The sequence below is a fragment of the Asparagus officinalis genome, chromosome 4 (assembly GCF_001876935.1).
Source record: "Asparagus officinalis chromosome 4, Aspof.V1, whole genome shotgun sequence".
Classification (NCBI taxonomy): domain Eukaryota; kingdom Viridiplantae; phylum Streptophyta; class Magnoliopsida; order Asparagales; family Asparagaceae; genus Asparagus; species Asparagus officinalis.
Window position 1 is genome coordinate 139,269,433 of NC_033797.1, and position 15,072 is coordinate 139,284,504.

At 37.8% G+C, this 15,072-nt stretch overlaps 1 protein-coding gene across 1 annotated transcript; it reads right to left on the reverse strand.

Moving 5' to 3' along the window:
• On the reverse strand, positions 13,917-14,735 carry LOC109839386. The gene is made up of 2 exons (XM_020407814.1): positions 14,082-14,735; positions 13,917-13,977 (listed from the first exon to the last, which is right to left on the reverse strand). The coding sequence occupies exons 1-2, from the start codon at positions 14,723-14,725 to the stop codon at positions 13,917-13,919; spliced, it is 705 nt and encodes a 234-aa protein (XP_020263403.1). The 5' UTR covers positions 14,726-14,735.

Sequence of the window (15,072 nt, forward strand, 5' to 3'; positions counted from 1 at the left end):
ACAATTTGTAAATGCAAATATCATACAAATTAAAATTATGAAATCTTTATTATTAATCACTAACATATACAATTTTTTTTTATGAAATTCGTCGCATCACAATAGATGAATACATCCCAACTAGATTGGCACATACTTATCTACTTCACTATTATTTGTAACTCTTTTTAAAATAATTTATCACAAATTTACACCTAAGAAATAAAAATTACAAACTAATTTCTACTCTCTATCTCTTTCTCCTATTGTCAACTTATTAAATCTATCTTCAATACTAACTATCCGATCGATACCTTGAGTTCTCTTCTTGAACCTCCATCATCAATGTCTATTATCATGTTCTCATGAATTTAACAAAATTTAAAGGTAAACATCCTTCAAGCACGGATTAGTAAGGACCTCCAAACCAAAAAATAATATGAATAGGTCTAAAATACTTATTAAATTTTCTTTTCATTTCAAAAATCATGTTTCCAAAATAATTATCCATGCGATAATTAGTAAAAAAGAGTTTGAATACTTAGAACTTACAAAGGAGCTTGAGTAATAGTTGGATAATAACAAACAGATAATAACATAGTAGCTTCACAAAAAAAAGGTTGTAGCATCTCTTTTACACTACATATAATTGTCTATTCATCATCGAGTTTTCTGTACATACTATCAGAGCTAGAGCTAGAAGCATAAAAAATAATAAAACCATTTATAATTTCTTAATACTCTACTGCTACATTTAACATTGCATAGGTAGAATTCTACTTGTTGTCAATATCTTTTGGAATTAACTTGGGCTTCAGTTTTTTTTTCTTTTATAAAATTATTTCTATCTTTTAAGTCTTTGTTTAGAAGCATTATGAGCATAAACTATAACCCTAACTTTTTTTTATCATAGGTTTAATTTAAATGCACTTTGAATAATTAAATTTAAAATATGACATATGCATCTAATATAAAAATAATTATCATGACATGGCAATAACAAAGATGATTTAATATGATATACAACTATATTATTATTACTTGCATTATCTAGTGAAAGAGAAAATATTTCTATCGAATTTCTAATTTAGAAAGATCTTCCATTATGAAATTTGTAACATTAACACCAGTGTGTGAATCTTCAAATGCAATAAAAAATAACTCTTTTGAATATTTGCTAAGTATCATCAATCCAGTGTGCTGTAAATATCCGGGCCTCGATCCGGGTTGGAGCCGGTCCGGATCCGGGTAGCTCGGTCGGCAATTTTCCTTGTCGTGCTAGGTCCTATGCGGGCATGGCCGAGACGACCCGGCCGTTGCCCGGAGCTCGGTCAAGCCCTGAAACCTGGGTTTTCCCGGGTTCGAGCCAGGCGATTACCCGGCCAGCTCCGGCCCAAACACTAGGCTCAGGCTCGGACCTTAAGCCTGAATAGACACCCCTAGACATAGACACAGAGGAATAATAAAAACACACAAGGAGAGAGCGGGGCATCAAATTAATTAGTCCACTAAATACATAATTAAATGGTAGCTATGATCAATACATAAAGTAATTTACTCCTCTATACAGATGGGAGAACCCAAGATTTACTATTCATGCCACAGTAAATGCTACGGTAGCTTTTACTGTAGCATTATTACCGTAGCAAATATGAAATTGGACAATGTGGATTTTTTTTGAAAAAATAATAATGTAGTACACAGGAATACTTGGATACTGTAGCAATTCAAAAAAATTTAAAAAATATTATAGAAGTTAAAACCGATATTACTGTGGCGGGGAAAAAAAATATATCGTGCTTTGCACGGTGTTCACAATAGTTGATAGTAAAGACTCAATCCACAAAGTAATTGATAGTAAAGGCCGAGGAAATGGTAGAAAAAAGGGAGACGCTACAGGCACACCCTCAGGCACACCACCAACCACACACCCTCTCTATCTACAGTGCAGGGGGGGCCACATCAGATTTTTTAAAAAAATCTGATGTGATGTCCCCTGCACTGTAGATAGAGAGGGAGTGTGGTTGGTGGTGTGTCTGGGGGTATGCCTATATCATTTTTCTAGAAAAAAACAAGATGCATGTAGCTGCGTGGATAGAGATGCATTATATATGATGATGCTATCATGCTGTTCATAGTTCGTTTTTATGAAAATAGTATCAGATAGATATATTATCTGATACTATTTAATGAAAGAAGATGCATGCAGCTTCTTGAAAACAAACAGCCTACAAGATTCAGGCAGATCTAGGTGCATGAGGAATGTGCAATCTTTGAGCCTATTTTCGAGAGAGAGAGAGAGAGAGAGAGAGAGAGAGTAGGGGAGAGAGAGGCGCCGTGCACTAGTCGGGTGCGGCAAAATACTTCATAAAGATCTCTTTCATTAAATGCTTGGATCCTTTCTCTCTCTCTCTCTCCCTCTCTCTCCATCTCGGGTCTGCAGATGAACTTTGTAATTCGACGCTTTTCTTTCCCCCCCACACTACCGCGAAATTGCTTGAATCTTCCTTCCATGACGATAATAATAACTAGCAACTATTGAATTTTCCTTCCCCACGCATGTGTTGCATGTATACGCGCTTCATCAAGATCTCCTGTCTATCAACCTTTGTATGGCTTTATTTTACTTTAAGATTTACAATTAATAATAATAAGTAACTATCCTTCAAGATTCATATTAGATAAATCTATTAGATATAGAGGTATTAGGGTGTCTATTTTTTTTAGTCTCATATCGATTAGGATTCTAAAACATCTCCTCTTACTCTTGTATTTAACCAGTACAATATAATAAATAAAATAAGATTTTTCTCTTTCCTATCAATCTTAACATGTATCAGAGTCATCCAATCAATCCCCTCATCAAATATTAGCTCTACAATTTAACACACCCCTCACACAGTAAACCCTAGCCGCCCGCTTGTTGTCTGCCATCTTTGAGCTAGAACCGTAGCAAAGAGCCAGATCTGCACGCCACTCCGTACGAGCAACACTGAGCACCAGCCTCAAAATCACTAATTTCTAAACCTCGTAAGCTCTTTCCCGCAAGAAACTCATGCCCACCATCGTACGACGATAAGTTTAAACACTTCCAAACTTGCACAGCTAATTTCCATGGCAGCGACATCGCCGAACCATCTGCAACTACAACGCTCATGGTAGCAACACCACCGAACCTCTCCATCTACAACACCCACTCCAGGAACATCACTGGACCCTTCTATCTACAACACCCTCTACAGCAACATCGAGGGACCAGACTATACCACGATCTTGCTACTTGCTATTCTAGCAATCGACGTGCTCCAATTCAACCACCTCTCGTCAAGCCATGTCAATAATTATCTATGCAAATTTGGCTCGTCTTATCTAAACTCTCGGTTCTCTACCGATCGTGAGTTTGACCGGGGATGTTAGATATAGTAGTATTAAGGTACTTGCTTTCCTTTATTTTAGTCTCACCTCGATTAGGATTCTAGAACCTCTCTTCTTACTCTTTGTAGGTTGTCTAAAAATCGCTGCAGATAGCTGATCCCCCATCAAACACCGATGATGAAAGTTACAATCTAATGACTTCTAGAATGCTATAATTTGAAGACTTTCACGTAGATCGATGAAGGTTATAATCTGACGACCTTCACAACAACCGATGAAAACTCTAGTTCAACAGCCTTCACAATCAACATCGGGAGTTACAATCTGACAACTCTCATATTTTCAAGGAGCCAAGATGAAGATTATAAGATGACGGTCTTTGCAACGCTCCAGCAAAAGAGACAACAAATTGATGGTCTCTTCACATCAAAACACAGAGGTCATCCCTGCATTTCAACCTCAAAACGCAGAGGTCATCCCTGTGTTACAATATCAAAACGCAGAGGTCATGCCCACATTTCAGAGTCAAAAGGCAGAGGTCATCCTCAGCGCTCCAGTTAAAAACGCAGAGTTCACGGACTCAAAACGCAGAGTTCATCTCCACGTCCCAATTCTGCGTTTCAGATTTACAATGCAGCGCAAATTGTGCGTTCAGCCACCAAAATAGGCCCAACATCTGCGTTTCAAGTTTAAAACGCAGAGTTTGGGCCCTGAACGCTATTTTTCAGCGTTTGACTTGTTCAAAGCACGAACTGAACGGTTTCAAAACCGTTTTCCCCATAATTTGGGGATCTGTTTAAGGGGGCGGTTATACCCCATTCAGCCCCACTTAGGAGCAAAATAAGGGGGTGATTATACCCTTTAATCCCCTATAAATAGCGGAAAACTCAATTGAGTTTGGGCTCTCGGATTGATCCTCTTTTCAGCAGCAAAGAAGAGATCTTTTGGCAGATCATCTTTAAGGGAGAGCAACATTTACCTTGGGAGAGCTCAGAGCATTCTTCGACAACAGGAGCTTTCTTCATCCTTAGCTTACAAACCGATCTCGGTTAAATTAACTCTTTCATAGAGTTTCAAACTCGTCCAGAGTTCTAACACTTGCTTTGCAACTTCTCCACAACGTCAAATCGTGAGGAGAATATATCGGTCCAATGAAGCGAAATGGCGGATCATCAACGAAGAGCAAACTCGATGTGAGCATTTGAGTGGGGCACTCCATCGCTACCGTGAAGAACCCAGAATTAAATGAAGGGTAGGATTCAGATCAATTCTCTTCTCCTTTGTAATCAGGAAATCCAAATTGTAATCGAGACAGAGAGAGTTGTAAACATTCTTTTTCTGAGTCTGTCAGAGAGAATAAATCAAATAGAATTCTTTTAAATTTTCTTTTTACTATAAATTTTCCACCAAACACTCTTGTATTTAAACAGTATAATATAATGAATAAAATAAGTCTCTTCTATTCCATAAGTCTCTTTTTTCTCAAGAGCTCGGTTCTTAACAACATCAAGACACACGTTTCAATAACACCATTGACCAAGAGCTATTCTTAATGTTGATTTGAGGAAAACATTTGACACTACAAGTTGGGACTTTATCAGATCCATGCTAGTAGGTTTGGGATTTCCTAACATTATGATTTGCTGGATTATGGAGTGTATTACCACCCCAAAATTCTCTTTATCTCTTAATGGTGCCCTGCATGGCTATTTTCATGGTGCAAGGCAAGGAGACCATTTATCCCCCTATTTATTTGTGATTGGTATGGAGTATTTGTCAAGGAGATTATGTTCACTCAAGGATGACAGAATGTATAAATTTCGTCCAAAATGTTTTAGAATGAAAATCACTCATTTGATCTTTGCTGACAACTTACTATTGTTTAGCAAAGCTGACATGAATTCAATTACTAGACTATATACACGTCTTCAAGAGTTCTGTCAGGTTTCAAGGTTAGAGGCAAATCCTAGCAAGTGTTCAGTTTATTTGAGTGGCATTGAGGATAGTTCAAAATCCCAGATATGCACTTACCTGAACTTCTCAGAGGGGATTTTACCAATGCGATACTTGGGTTTACCATTGAATGCTAAGAGGCTATCTTACCTTGAATGTTCTTCTTTGATTGGCAAGATTTCTGATTAATTCCAATCCTAGCAACACAAGAGAAAGTTTTCCTATGCGGGGAGGCTTTAGCTGATCAAATCAGTTATTCTGGGTATACAAACTTTCTGGGTTAGTAATTATATAGTCTGTCAATTAAAGTGTTAGAGAAAATTGACAGGTTATGCTCTAATTTTCTCTGGGGTCAAAAAGTCTATTTGGTTTCCTGGAATACTGTCTGCCAGGGGAAAAAGCAAGGGGGTCTGGGTCTTTTTTTAGCTAAAGCTTGGAACTTTGCAGCTGCAACAAAGCTATAATGGATGATTCGTCTTAAAAAAGATTTGCTATGGATTAGGTGGATTCATGAATTATCTGCAAACTTCTAATACCTGGCAGGCTCAATGCAGGGTGAATGATTCATAGATGTGAAAACAGCTCCTCAAAGTTAGGGATATGGTGTTAACCAAGTTTGGTAATGTTGATAATCTACAAAGTATCATTGATGGTTGCTGTACCAATGGGAAAATCCAGCTATCTTCTGTGTATAAAGCTCTAATGCAACTAGCTTCCTCAGTTGCTTGGTCTGACACGGTTTGGGAATGTTTTCATTATCCTAAGCACTTATTTGTTCTATGGTGAGTCAATCAGTCCATACTTCTCACTCAGGATAGACTATGTCGAATGAGAATATTAGACACAAACCAATGTGGCTTGTGTTCTAGGCATCAATCAGAAACTAGCAGGCATCTCTTCTTTGAATGTTAGTTTTCTGCTGATATTTGGAATAAAGTGATGAATTGGTTGGGCTATACCTAGAGATCTTTTGATTAGAATCAACTTATTAATTGGTACTCCTACAATCTGAAAGGTAGGGGGTTCATGAAGAAACTGAAGAGAATGGCTCTCTCAGCTACAGTTTATTTAATCTGGCAAGAAAGAAATTTGAAAACATTTCGAGGTAAAGCTCGGGATCCAGGCCTTTTATTTCGGGCAGTCAAAATTTCCATTTATTCCAAAGTTTTGAATAATAATATATATGTTCATATGAAAGATATACTTAAGAAAATGTAGATTCCCTACTTGTTTACCAGGCAGTGTCTTGGTATTTTGATGTACTACACAACTTTATATTCGAAAAATGAATAAAATTTAATTCATTGACCAAAAAAAATAAAATATAAAAAAAAGTAAAATAGTCCGCTCCTGAAAATGGCATTTTTACAAGTAGTTGTAGAAGCTGATAACATGCTGCCTAGGATAAATAATTTAGAGGAGAATAAAATTTTTCCTTCATTTTTAACATCAATGCTTAATGATACCTATTTTTTGGCGGGCTGTCTGCATGGTGCATTTTAGCGGGCAAAATTTTCCTTGCTAACGTGCACCCGCCTGGTTCTGTAATGGGGAAGAAGAAGAAGAATGGTAGCAAGAAGATCCTAAGTGAAGAGCTGAGAGATTCAATGTTCGTCTACTCCTACTCATCTGGATCTGGAGCCTCATCTGGATCTGGATCTGGAGATGTCTTGGATAGAACAATGAGTATCTCGAATCCTCTAATGGAAAGCACTGGACCTAAGGGAGCTAGGAAAAAGATGCTGATGACTGAGATTCTTGCAAGATCGGAGCCATTAACAGAGCTTCAACCTCGATCCATCTCTGATCTTCATGCTGATCGTCAGTTAAGTAGTTCTCCCTTCTCTATTCTTTGGGCTGATGATGTAGATGAAGATGTTGATTTTGATTTGAATGCGAATAGAAATCTGAATGATGATAGTTCTCATATGAATGTAGCTTAACAGGATGAGAATTCTCCTGCTGGGGGGCCTTAATCTAGATAAAGTTCATCTGGATGAGAATCCTCCTGCTGAGAATATTAATCTAGAAAAAGGAAAATCAAATGAGGAAATCTGTGATGAAAATGTTAATTCAGAAAAGAATGATCATGGTGTAAGGAAATCTTTTGTTAGCTTATTTGCTGATAATAGGAAAAATGAAAATGGTCTTTCATTGGATTTTATCCCTTCTTCTCATTCAAATACTGTCACATTTAATGAAGAAGAATGGGGTGAAGGTGCTGATCTATGGAAATTTGCTTTAGTGGGGCATGTGATTGGATTGAATGTTAAGTTCAGATCAATGGAGTCCTATGTTTCTAAACTTTGGGGTAGAATTTCTATTCCAAAAGTTTTATTGATTAAACAGGGGGTCTTCCTATTTGAATTTCAAACAGAGAAGCAAAAGATGGAAGTTCTTGAAGCTGGTCCTTGGTTCTTTGGGTCTAGGCCATTTATCCTTAAACCATGTACTATTGACGCTGATATTGATAGGATCCAGGACCACACTTACCCTATTTGGGTTCAATTTCCAAATCTGAGACTGAATTTATGGAGTCCCATTGGTATTAGCAAGGTTGCAAGTTTAATTGGATGTCCAATCACTACTGATAAACTCACGGCTACAAGGCAACGGCTGAGTTATGCAAGAGTATTATTGGAGGTAAAACTGCCTTTGAATGATTCATTACCTGATTATGTGGTTATCAAAGACCCTGATGGCAAATGTTACAACCAGAAAGTTTTATAAGAATTTAAGCCAAAATGGTGTTCTTGGTGCAAAGTTGTGGGACATGATACACAGAATTGCGGAAAGCATACCTCTAAGAAGATGTGGGTTCCTAAAAAATCTGTCAATGAAGTACATACTTCTGTTGCTGGAACAATAGCTGACAAAGAGATTATTTCAGAGCATATTGTTCATATTCATGTGGTGGATGATGAAGGAAATAATGCAGGTCTAGCTGGCTCTGAAATGGATTCTGTAAAACATGCACAGGCAGGTGTGCATGTTCAGCAATGCAATAAAAGACCTGGGGTTTTAGAGGTATTGGCTAGGCCTGAAGTGATTTCTGGAAAACATGCACAGGCAGATGTGCATGCACAGCTAAGAGAGAAAAACATAGTTTTATGCAATAAAAGGCCTGGGGACTTTGAAGTATATTATTCTGGCAACTCTTCCACTGGATTTTCTAATGTCATAAGAGGCAATGCTGCCAGAAGGGGAAAATCTACAAATGTTTCTGAATCTCACATACAAGCATCTCACTATACCATACTGGATCAACAGATTGATTTAGACCCCTGCTGCATAGATAGGGGTGGAAAATCTCAATAGAAATGCATCTTGCTATATGGAATATTAGAGGATTCAATAAGTCCTCTAAGCATATGACTGTTAAACAGTTTATTCATGAATATAACCTTTCTTTGTTAGCACTCCTGGAAACAAAAGTGGATGAAGCTAAATTACAGAAGATTGCCAATAAAATTGCAAGGAATTGGAAATGGACTTTAAATGTTGAGACTACAAATAATGCTAGAATATGGATTCTATGGGATGAAGATTTACTTTCAGTTCAGTGTATTGAAAAATCTGAGGAATATATGACTTGTGATATGAAATCTAAAGATGGGAAATTATCTTGTCTTGTCACAATAGTCTATGCCCTCAATCAAATGGAGGGGAGAAAAGATCTCTGGGAGAAACTTTTGATATTTAAAAGGAGAGTTAACTGTCCCTGGCTGGTAGGGGGAGATTTTAATGCCATAATCAATAATGATGAGAAATTAGGAGGTGCACAAGTATCTGACTCTGAAACTGAGGATTTCCAAAACTTCATATCTTCCTGTCAGTTATTGCATATCAAAACAATTGGATGTTATTTCACATGGTGTAACAAACAGGAAGCGGATTCAAGAGTATGGAGCAAAATTGATAGGGTGCTGGTTAGTCAGGTTGAATTTCTAATGCCTCTGTGCTCTGATCATTCCCCAGGTTTAGTAACTGTTGGTGAAGATAATTTGGATGGTAAAAAGCCCTTCAAATTCTTTAGTATGTGGGCTAAACATCATGACTATCTGCAAGTGGTCAATTCTGTCTGGAACCAGAATATTGGTGGCTATAACATGTACAGGTTGTTTTCCAAGCTCAAAAAACTTAAACCTGCACTCAAAAATCTGAATAAGAAGCACTTTATGCACATCAGTGAACAGGTTTCAAGAGCCAAATCTGAACTTATGGATGTTCAAGTGCAACTGAATTCAGATCTTTTCAACCCAACATTGATATCAAAAGAAAAAGAGTGTGTCAGGAAATATACCAAACTATTAGAATGTGAAAATTCCTTTTATAGGCAAAAAGCTAATATCAGTTGGGGGCTTCATGGAGATAAGTGCACTCAATTTTTTCACTCTGCCATGAAAACCAAGAGACATCAAAACAGAATTTTATCTATCTATTCAGAGAGTGGTGCTAGAATCACTGAGATGCCTGAAATAATTTCAGAATTCATTGGCTACTACAAGAAGCTGCTTGGGACTGGGAAATTCACTGCTACACCTAATCCAAATGTGATCTCAAATGGTCCTGTTCTAACCTCTAGCCAGTGCTCTGAACTCAGTGCTCCTGTCACAAGAGAGGAAATTAGGTTAGCCTTATTCTCAATGTCAGATATTAGAGCTCCTGGTCCTGATGACTTTAATGCCTCTTTCTTCAAGTCTACATGGTATATTATCAAAGAGGACTTGTTCCTTGCTGTTGAAGAGTTCTTCTCATTTGGCAAACTTCTTGGCTCTTTTAACTCTACTTCAATTACACTGGTTCCAAAAGTCCTCAATCCCACTACACCATCAGACTTCAGACCAATCTCCTGTTGCAATGTGATATATAAAATTATCACTAAAATAATTGCTACCAGGATTCAAAAACACATGGGTTACTTGGTAAATGAAGCTCAGTGTGCTTTTATTAAGGGGAGGCTTATCTCTAGTAATTTCTTATTAGCTCATGAGCTCATTAAAAGCTATGGTAGAAAGCACACTTCCCCTAGAGCTATGCTAAATGTTGACTTGAGAAAAGCCTTTGACACCATAAGCTGGAATTTCTTAAAAGATATGCTAACTGGTCTGGGCTTTCCAAGTATTGTGATTTGCTGGATTATGGAGTGCATAACATCCTCTAAGTTCTCACTATCTCTTAATGGTTCACTTCATGGTTATTTTCATGGAGCTAGGGGATTAAGGCAAGGTGACCCCTTATCCCCTTACCTATTTGTCTTGGGTATGCAATATCTTTCAAGGAAATTGAGCTCTCTACAGGATGACAGGAACTACAAGTATCATCCTAAATGTTTCAGGCTAAAAATCACACATTTGATCTTTGCGGATGATTTACTTCTTTTTAGTAAAGCTGACATGAATTCTATCACTAGATTGTACTAATGTTTTCAGGAGTTCTGTTAGGTCTCTGGGTTGGAAGCTAATGCTAGCAAATGCTCAGTGTATTTGAGTGGTATTGATGAAAGCTTGAAAAATCATATTTGCAACTATTTGGGCTTCTTGAAGGGAAGTTTGCCAATGAAGTACTTAGGACTGCCACTCAATGCTAAGAGACTCACTTACCTTGATTGTTCTACTCTTATTGACAAGATATCAAGTAAATTTCAAACCTGGCAACATCAAAGGCAACTATCTTATGCAGGAAGGCTTCAACTTATAAAATCAACAATTCTGGGAATCCAAACCTATTGGATCAGTAACTATATTTTACCATTCAAAGCCTTGGAAAAAATAGATAGGCTGTGCTCTGACTTCCTTTGGGGACATAAGATTCATTTGATATCCTGGAATACCATCTGTCAAAGTAAGAAGAATGGGGGACTGGGTCTATTTTCAGCAAAGGTTTGGAATTTTGCTGCTGCAACTAAACTCTTATGGATGATACACTTGAAAAAAGATTGGCTATGGATCAAATGGATACATGGAAACTACTTACAATCTTTGAATATTTAGCAAGTTCAAAGTAAAGTGAATGATTCATGGATGTGGAAACAACTCCTCAAAGTCAGAAATTTGGTGCTTGAAAAATTTGAAAATGAAGACAACCTGCACAGATTCATGTATGACTGCTGCACAAATGATAAAGTTCATTTATCTTCTGTGTACTATGCTTTAATTCAATCTTCTCCTCCAGTGGGCTAGTTTGACACAGTATAGAAAGGATATCAATATCCTAAGCATTCTTTTGTTCTATGGTTAGCTTGCCACTCTAGACTTCTCATAATGGACAGGTTGTGTCGTTTGGGTATTTTGGAGATTGAACAAAACCAGTGTGTACTCTGTTCTAGAAGCCAACCTGAAACAATTAGACACCTATTTTTTGAGTGTCAGTTTGCTGCTGAAATATGGAATGAAGTGATGGAATGGATGAATTTTTCATGGAAATCATGTGATTGGATACAAATCATCAATTGGTATTCTTTAAACTTGAAGGGGAGGGGATTCTTGAAGATGATGAAGAGGATGGCACTCTCAGTAACAGTGTATTTGATTTGGCAAGAAAGGAATTTAAGAATATTTCAAGGAAAAGCAAGAGAGCCAAGAATTCTATTTCGAGCAATCAAAGTTACTATCTTCTCAAAAATTTTGAATGACTCTATTCCTGTTCATATGAAATATACAATTGAGAGAATGTAAATTTTTTCTTTTTGTTTTGATTACCAGGATGTTTGCTGGTAAAAGTGATGTACTAAACATTTCATAAATGGTAAATGAATGAATACTTTCATGGACCAAAAAAAAAATCCTTGATTTTTCTCCTTACCTTAGTATTTAATATATTCATACATGACTCCTCCAGTAACTAAATAACTTCTTCAATTCTCAAGGTAATTAAGTAAGTTTACTTCCAACAAAAACTACATATAGTGGAACAAAATAACCTATCAATATTGTTACATATGCACATACCTTTCACCGTTGCAAGAGAAGGTTTTCAAGACTGGAACCAGTGTGCTCAAATACAAGGATGCCGAGCTCCGATGAAAATAACCTTCTAACATTGCACCAACTTCATGTAATAACAATTTCATAGGCATAACCAACAAACATAATCTTCCTCCGCAAAGAACTTGATGGAAAGCCATAGCCATCATTCGGTGCACAACACAAGCCATGTTCCCGTACATGCATTCATACAAGACCACACAAACCAAACCCTCAAGGAGCATTATGTGATCGCGAAAGTGCACATAAGATTGGGAAAAAAAACCAACAAGCTACATATTTACACGAACATCGTCTCGGGGTGATTCAGCTCGTTCATCATATTACAGCCAAAAGTAAAACTAAAGCAGACAACATTACTACTAATTAGCTTTCATCTCTGTCTCTCTTCTTCTATCCGCCCATTTCATGAAAGTTCCAAGCACGCGTAGTACACAGAAAGATAGAAAATGAGACAGAGAAAAGCATGCATTCAAACCGAGCCAGTCCATAAATCAGCAAGGGATGTGGCGTCCAATGTGGTGCTTGTTAGTGGAGCGCAAGCCATTGCGGCAGTAAAATAGACTGGACGATATTCTCCCTTCTCACACCTGAACACTGAGTCCCTAAAATGACCTAAAAGTGCACCAAGTCCCTGCCACAACGAAGCAACATCAACTAAACTAGAAATATACCGGTGAAAAAGTAAAATCCGAGCGAAGCTAATAGTAGCTTCGGCAGGCTTACAAACAGCACTATCTTCAATCTTCAATTATTATAGAAGTAAAGGAGACTTCCTATCAAGCCCTACGTAGGAAATCATGGAATATAATCCCCAAACATTTTGATGCGTGCGTAAAGGATTTTTGATAAACCCTTGAAAATATTTTCGTTCGCGGTTCCGATCACGGAATATAATATCCGAAGATTTTGACGCACGCAAGGGATTTTGATAAAACCCTACATTCACTTACAATTTAGTGTTCACCAGGAGCAAAATTCAACCAAAAATTCTCATTTGATGGCACGAGAATTTGGTTCGGGATATATACCTAACAGAAATCCTGAGTTCTTATTCGAAAATCACGTTTGATTCATGTGTCCTATGTCGAAAACCAAATTCCATGGTATGAAAATTGCAAACCACATGGTATGAAAAATTCCATGGTATGAAAAATGTAAACCACATGGTATACTATTTCCTATAAATCTAGGCTTCAAACTCGCAATTGAGTCACATTTATTCAACGAGAAGCTGCAAAGTCACCAGTAAATGCATATAATATCGAAAACCCGAGACGAGATGAGAAGAAACTTCACCTGAATTCTTGCTGGGGTCACTTGACAGACCTTAGGGCAACCAAAGTCCTTCCAGCTTTTTCCATGCATATCATCATAAAGCCGCTGCGCTGCCGCCGGAGCGGTTAAATTTACAAACGCATACCCGTAGTTGCATCCTGTGCTGCTCCATTTACAAACGAAAGGTTTTACTTTATTCATGGGCACACTTCACAAATTAACCCGTTAATTTTGCAAAAAGAGAATAAAATAAATTTTTTTGGGTGCATCTCAAATCAAATATAATTGAAACATAAGCAACGCACAAAGCTAGCTAGGAGTTGAGCAACAGTTATATACTCAAAATTAGAACCTGAAATCAATCGGTAGATACAGCTCATCAAGCAAATCTAGGACCTTCTCTTGGCTGTACCAAAAAATAAATTAATAAAACAAAATTAAAAGGAAATATATAGGCGCCGATGATGAAGTAATTGACTATAGATTGAGAGTACGTAGTAGGTTAATTACTCAAACTTGTTGGGGAGATTTCTGATCATTAGGGTGGTGGTTTTTTTGGAGAGGAGAACTCCGGCTTCTTGAATATCTTTCTCAGGCTCTTTTGCTGCTGCTGCTGCTGCTTTCACCTTCGTGCCTTTGGATTGCCTGCTTCTCTTCCCTTTAGCCTTGATCTCCTTACTCTTAACGTTAATTACATTAACATTAACAGTGCGAGCATCTTTTTCTTGCATCTCATTGACATGCTGATAATATTGACAGCGAGTGGGAGGAGGAGGAGGAGGAGGAAGAGGAGGGTGCTGTAGATAAGTGACTCGAGAAAGCCACCATGATTTGTTTGAAGGGTAAAGGGGGTATTCGTGAAAATAGTTGAAGGAGTAAACAGGAAGATGAAGGCCATAGTTATGAACTAAGCTGACGTAGAGAGGAGCGTTAGGGTTTAGACCGCCATTGACAACAACAACAAAAAAAACTCGAGAAAAATGAAGAACGCGCGGGTGCTGAGAAGAAAAGAGGAAGAGGAGGGGGGGATGAAAGCGTTGCTCTGAGAACAAGGGAATGAAGGAAGGATCAGGGTTCTGTGAGCAGGAAAGAGACAAGGGAACGGTGTTTAATTTCCAATGGCGGCAGAGACTCTCATCATTAGATTTTGGCATTAAATGCAGGCGATCCTACCCCTCTCTCCCCTCCCCCCAGCGCCGAGAACAGTGCTCGGATGTAGGGGGGCGAGGCAACAATGCCAACAGGGCTTATAGGAACATGGGCTCATCTGTGAATGACATATACGAATATTCTAATGCCACCTAATATCTTACGGGTACGATCTTTTACCAAATTATTGACGTCGGACAAATAGAATCATCCATAAATTAATGAAGGGTTAATTGCCCACGGATCTTATCGTCTACCTGCAATGAGGCCCCGTGTGATAGTTTTGCTTGTGGCAAATAGAGCTCTGATAAGAAGTATGATAAAACATGGCATAATGCATTGAGCTTTCGGT

Bases quoted from the DNA above. Each gene is read 5' to 3' on its own strand.
- LOC109839386 (XM_020407814.1), bottom strand. From the start codon at position 14,725: ATGCCAAAATCTAATGATGAGAGTCTCTGCCGCCATTGGAAATTAAAC. The intron at 13,978-14,081 runs GTAATTAACCTA...TTTTTGGTACAG, and splicing joins AATCTCCCCAACAAGTTTGA to CCAAGAGAAGGTCCTAGATT.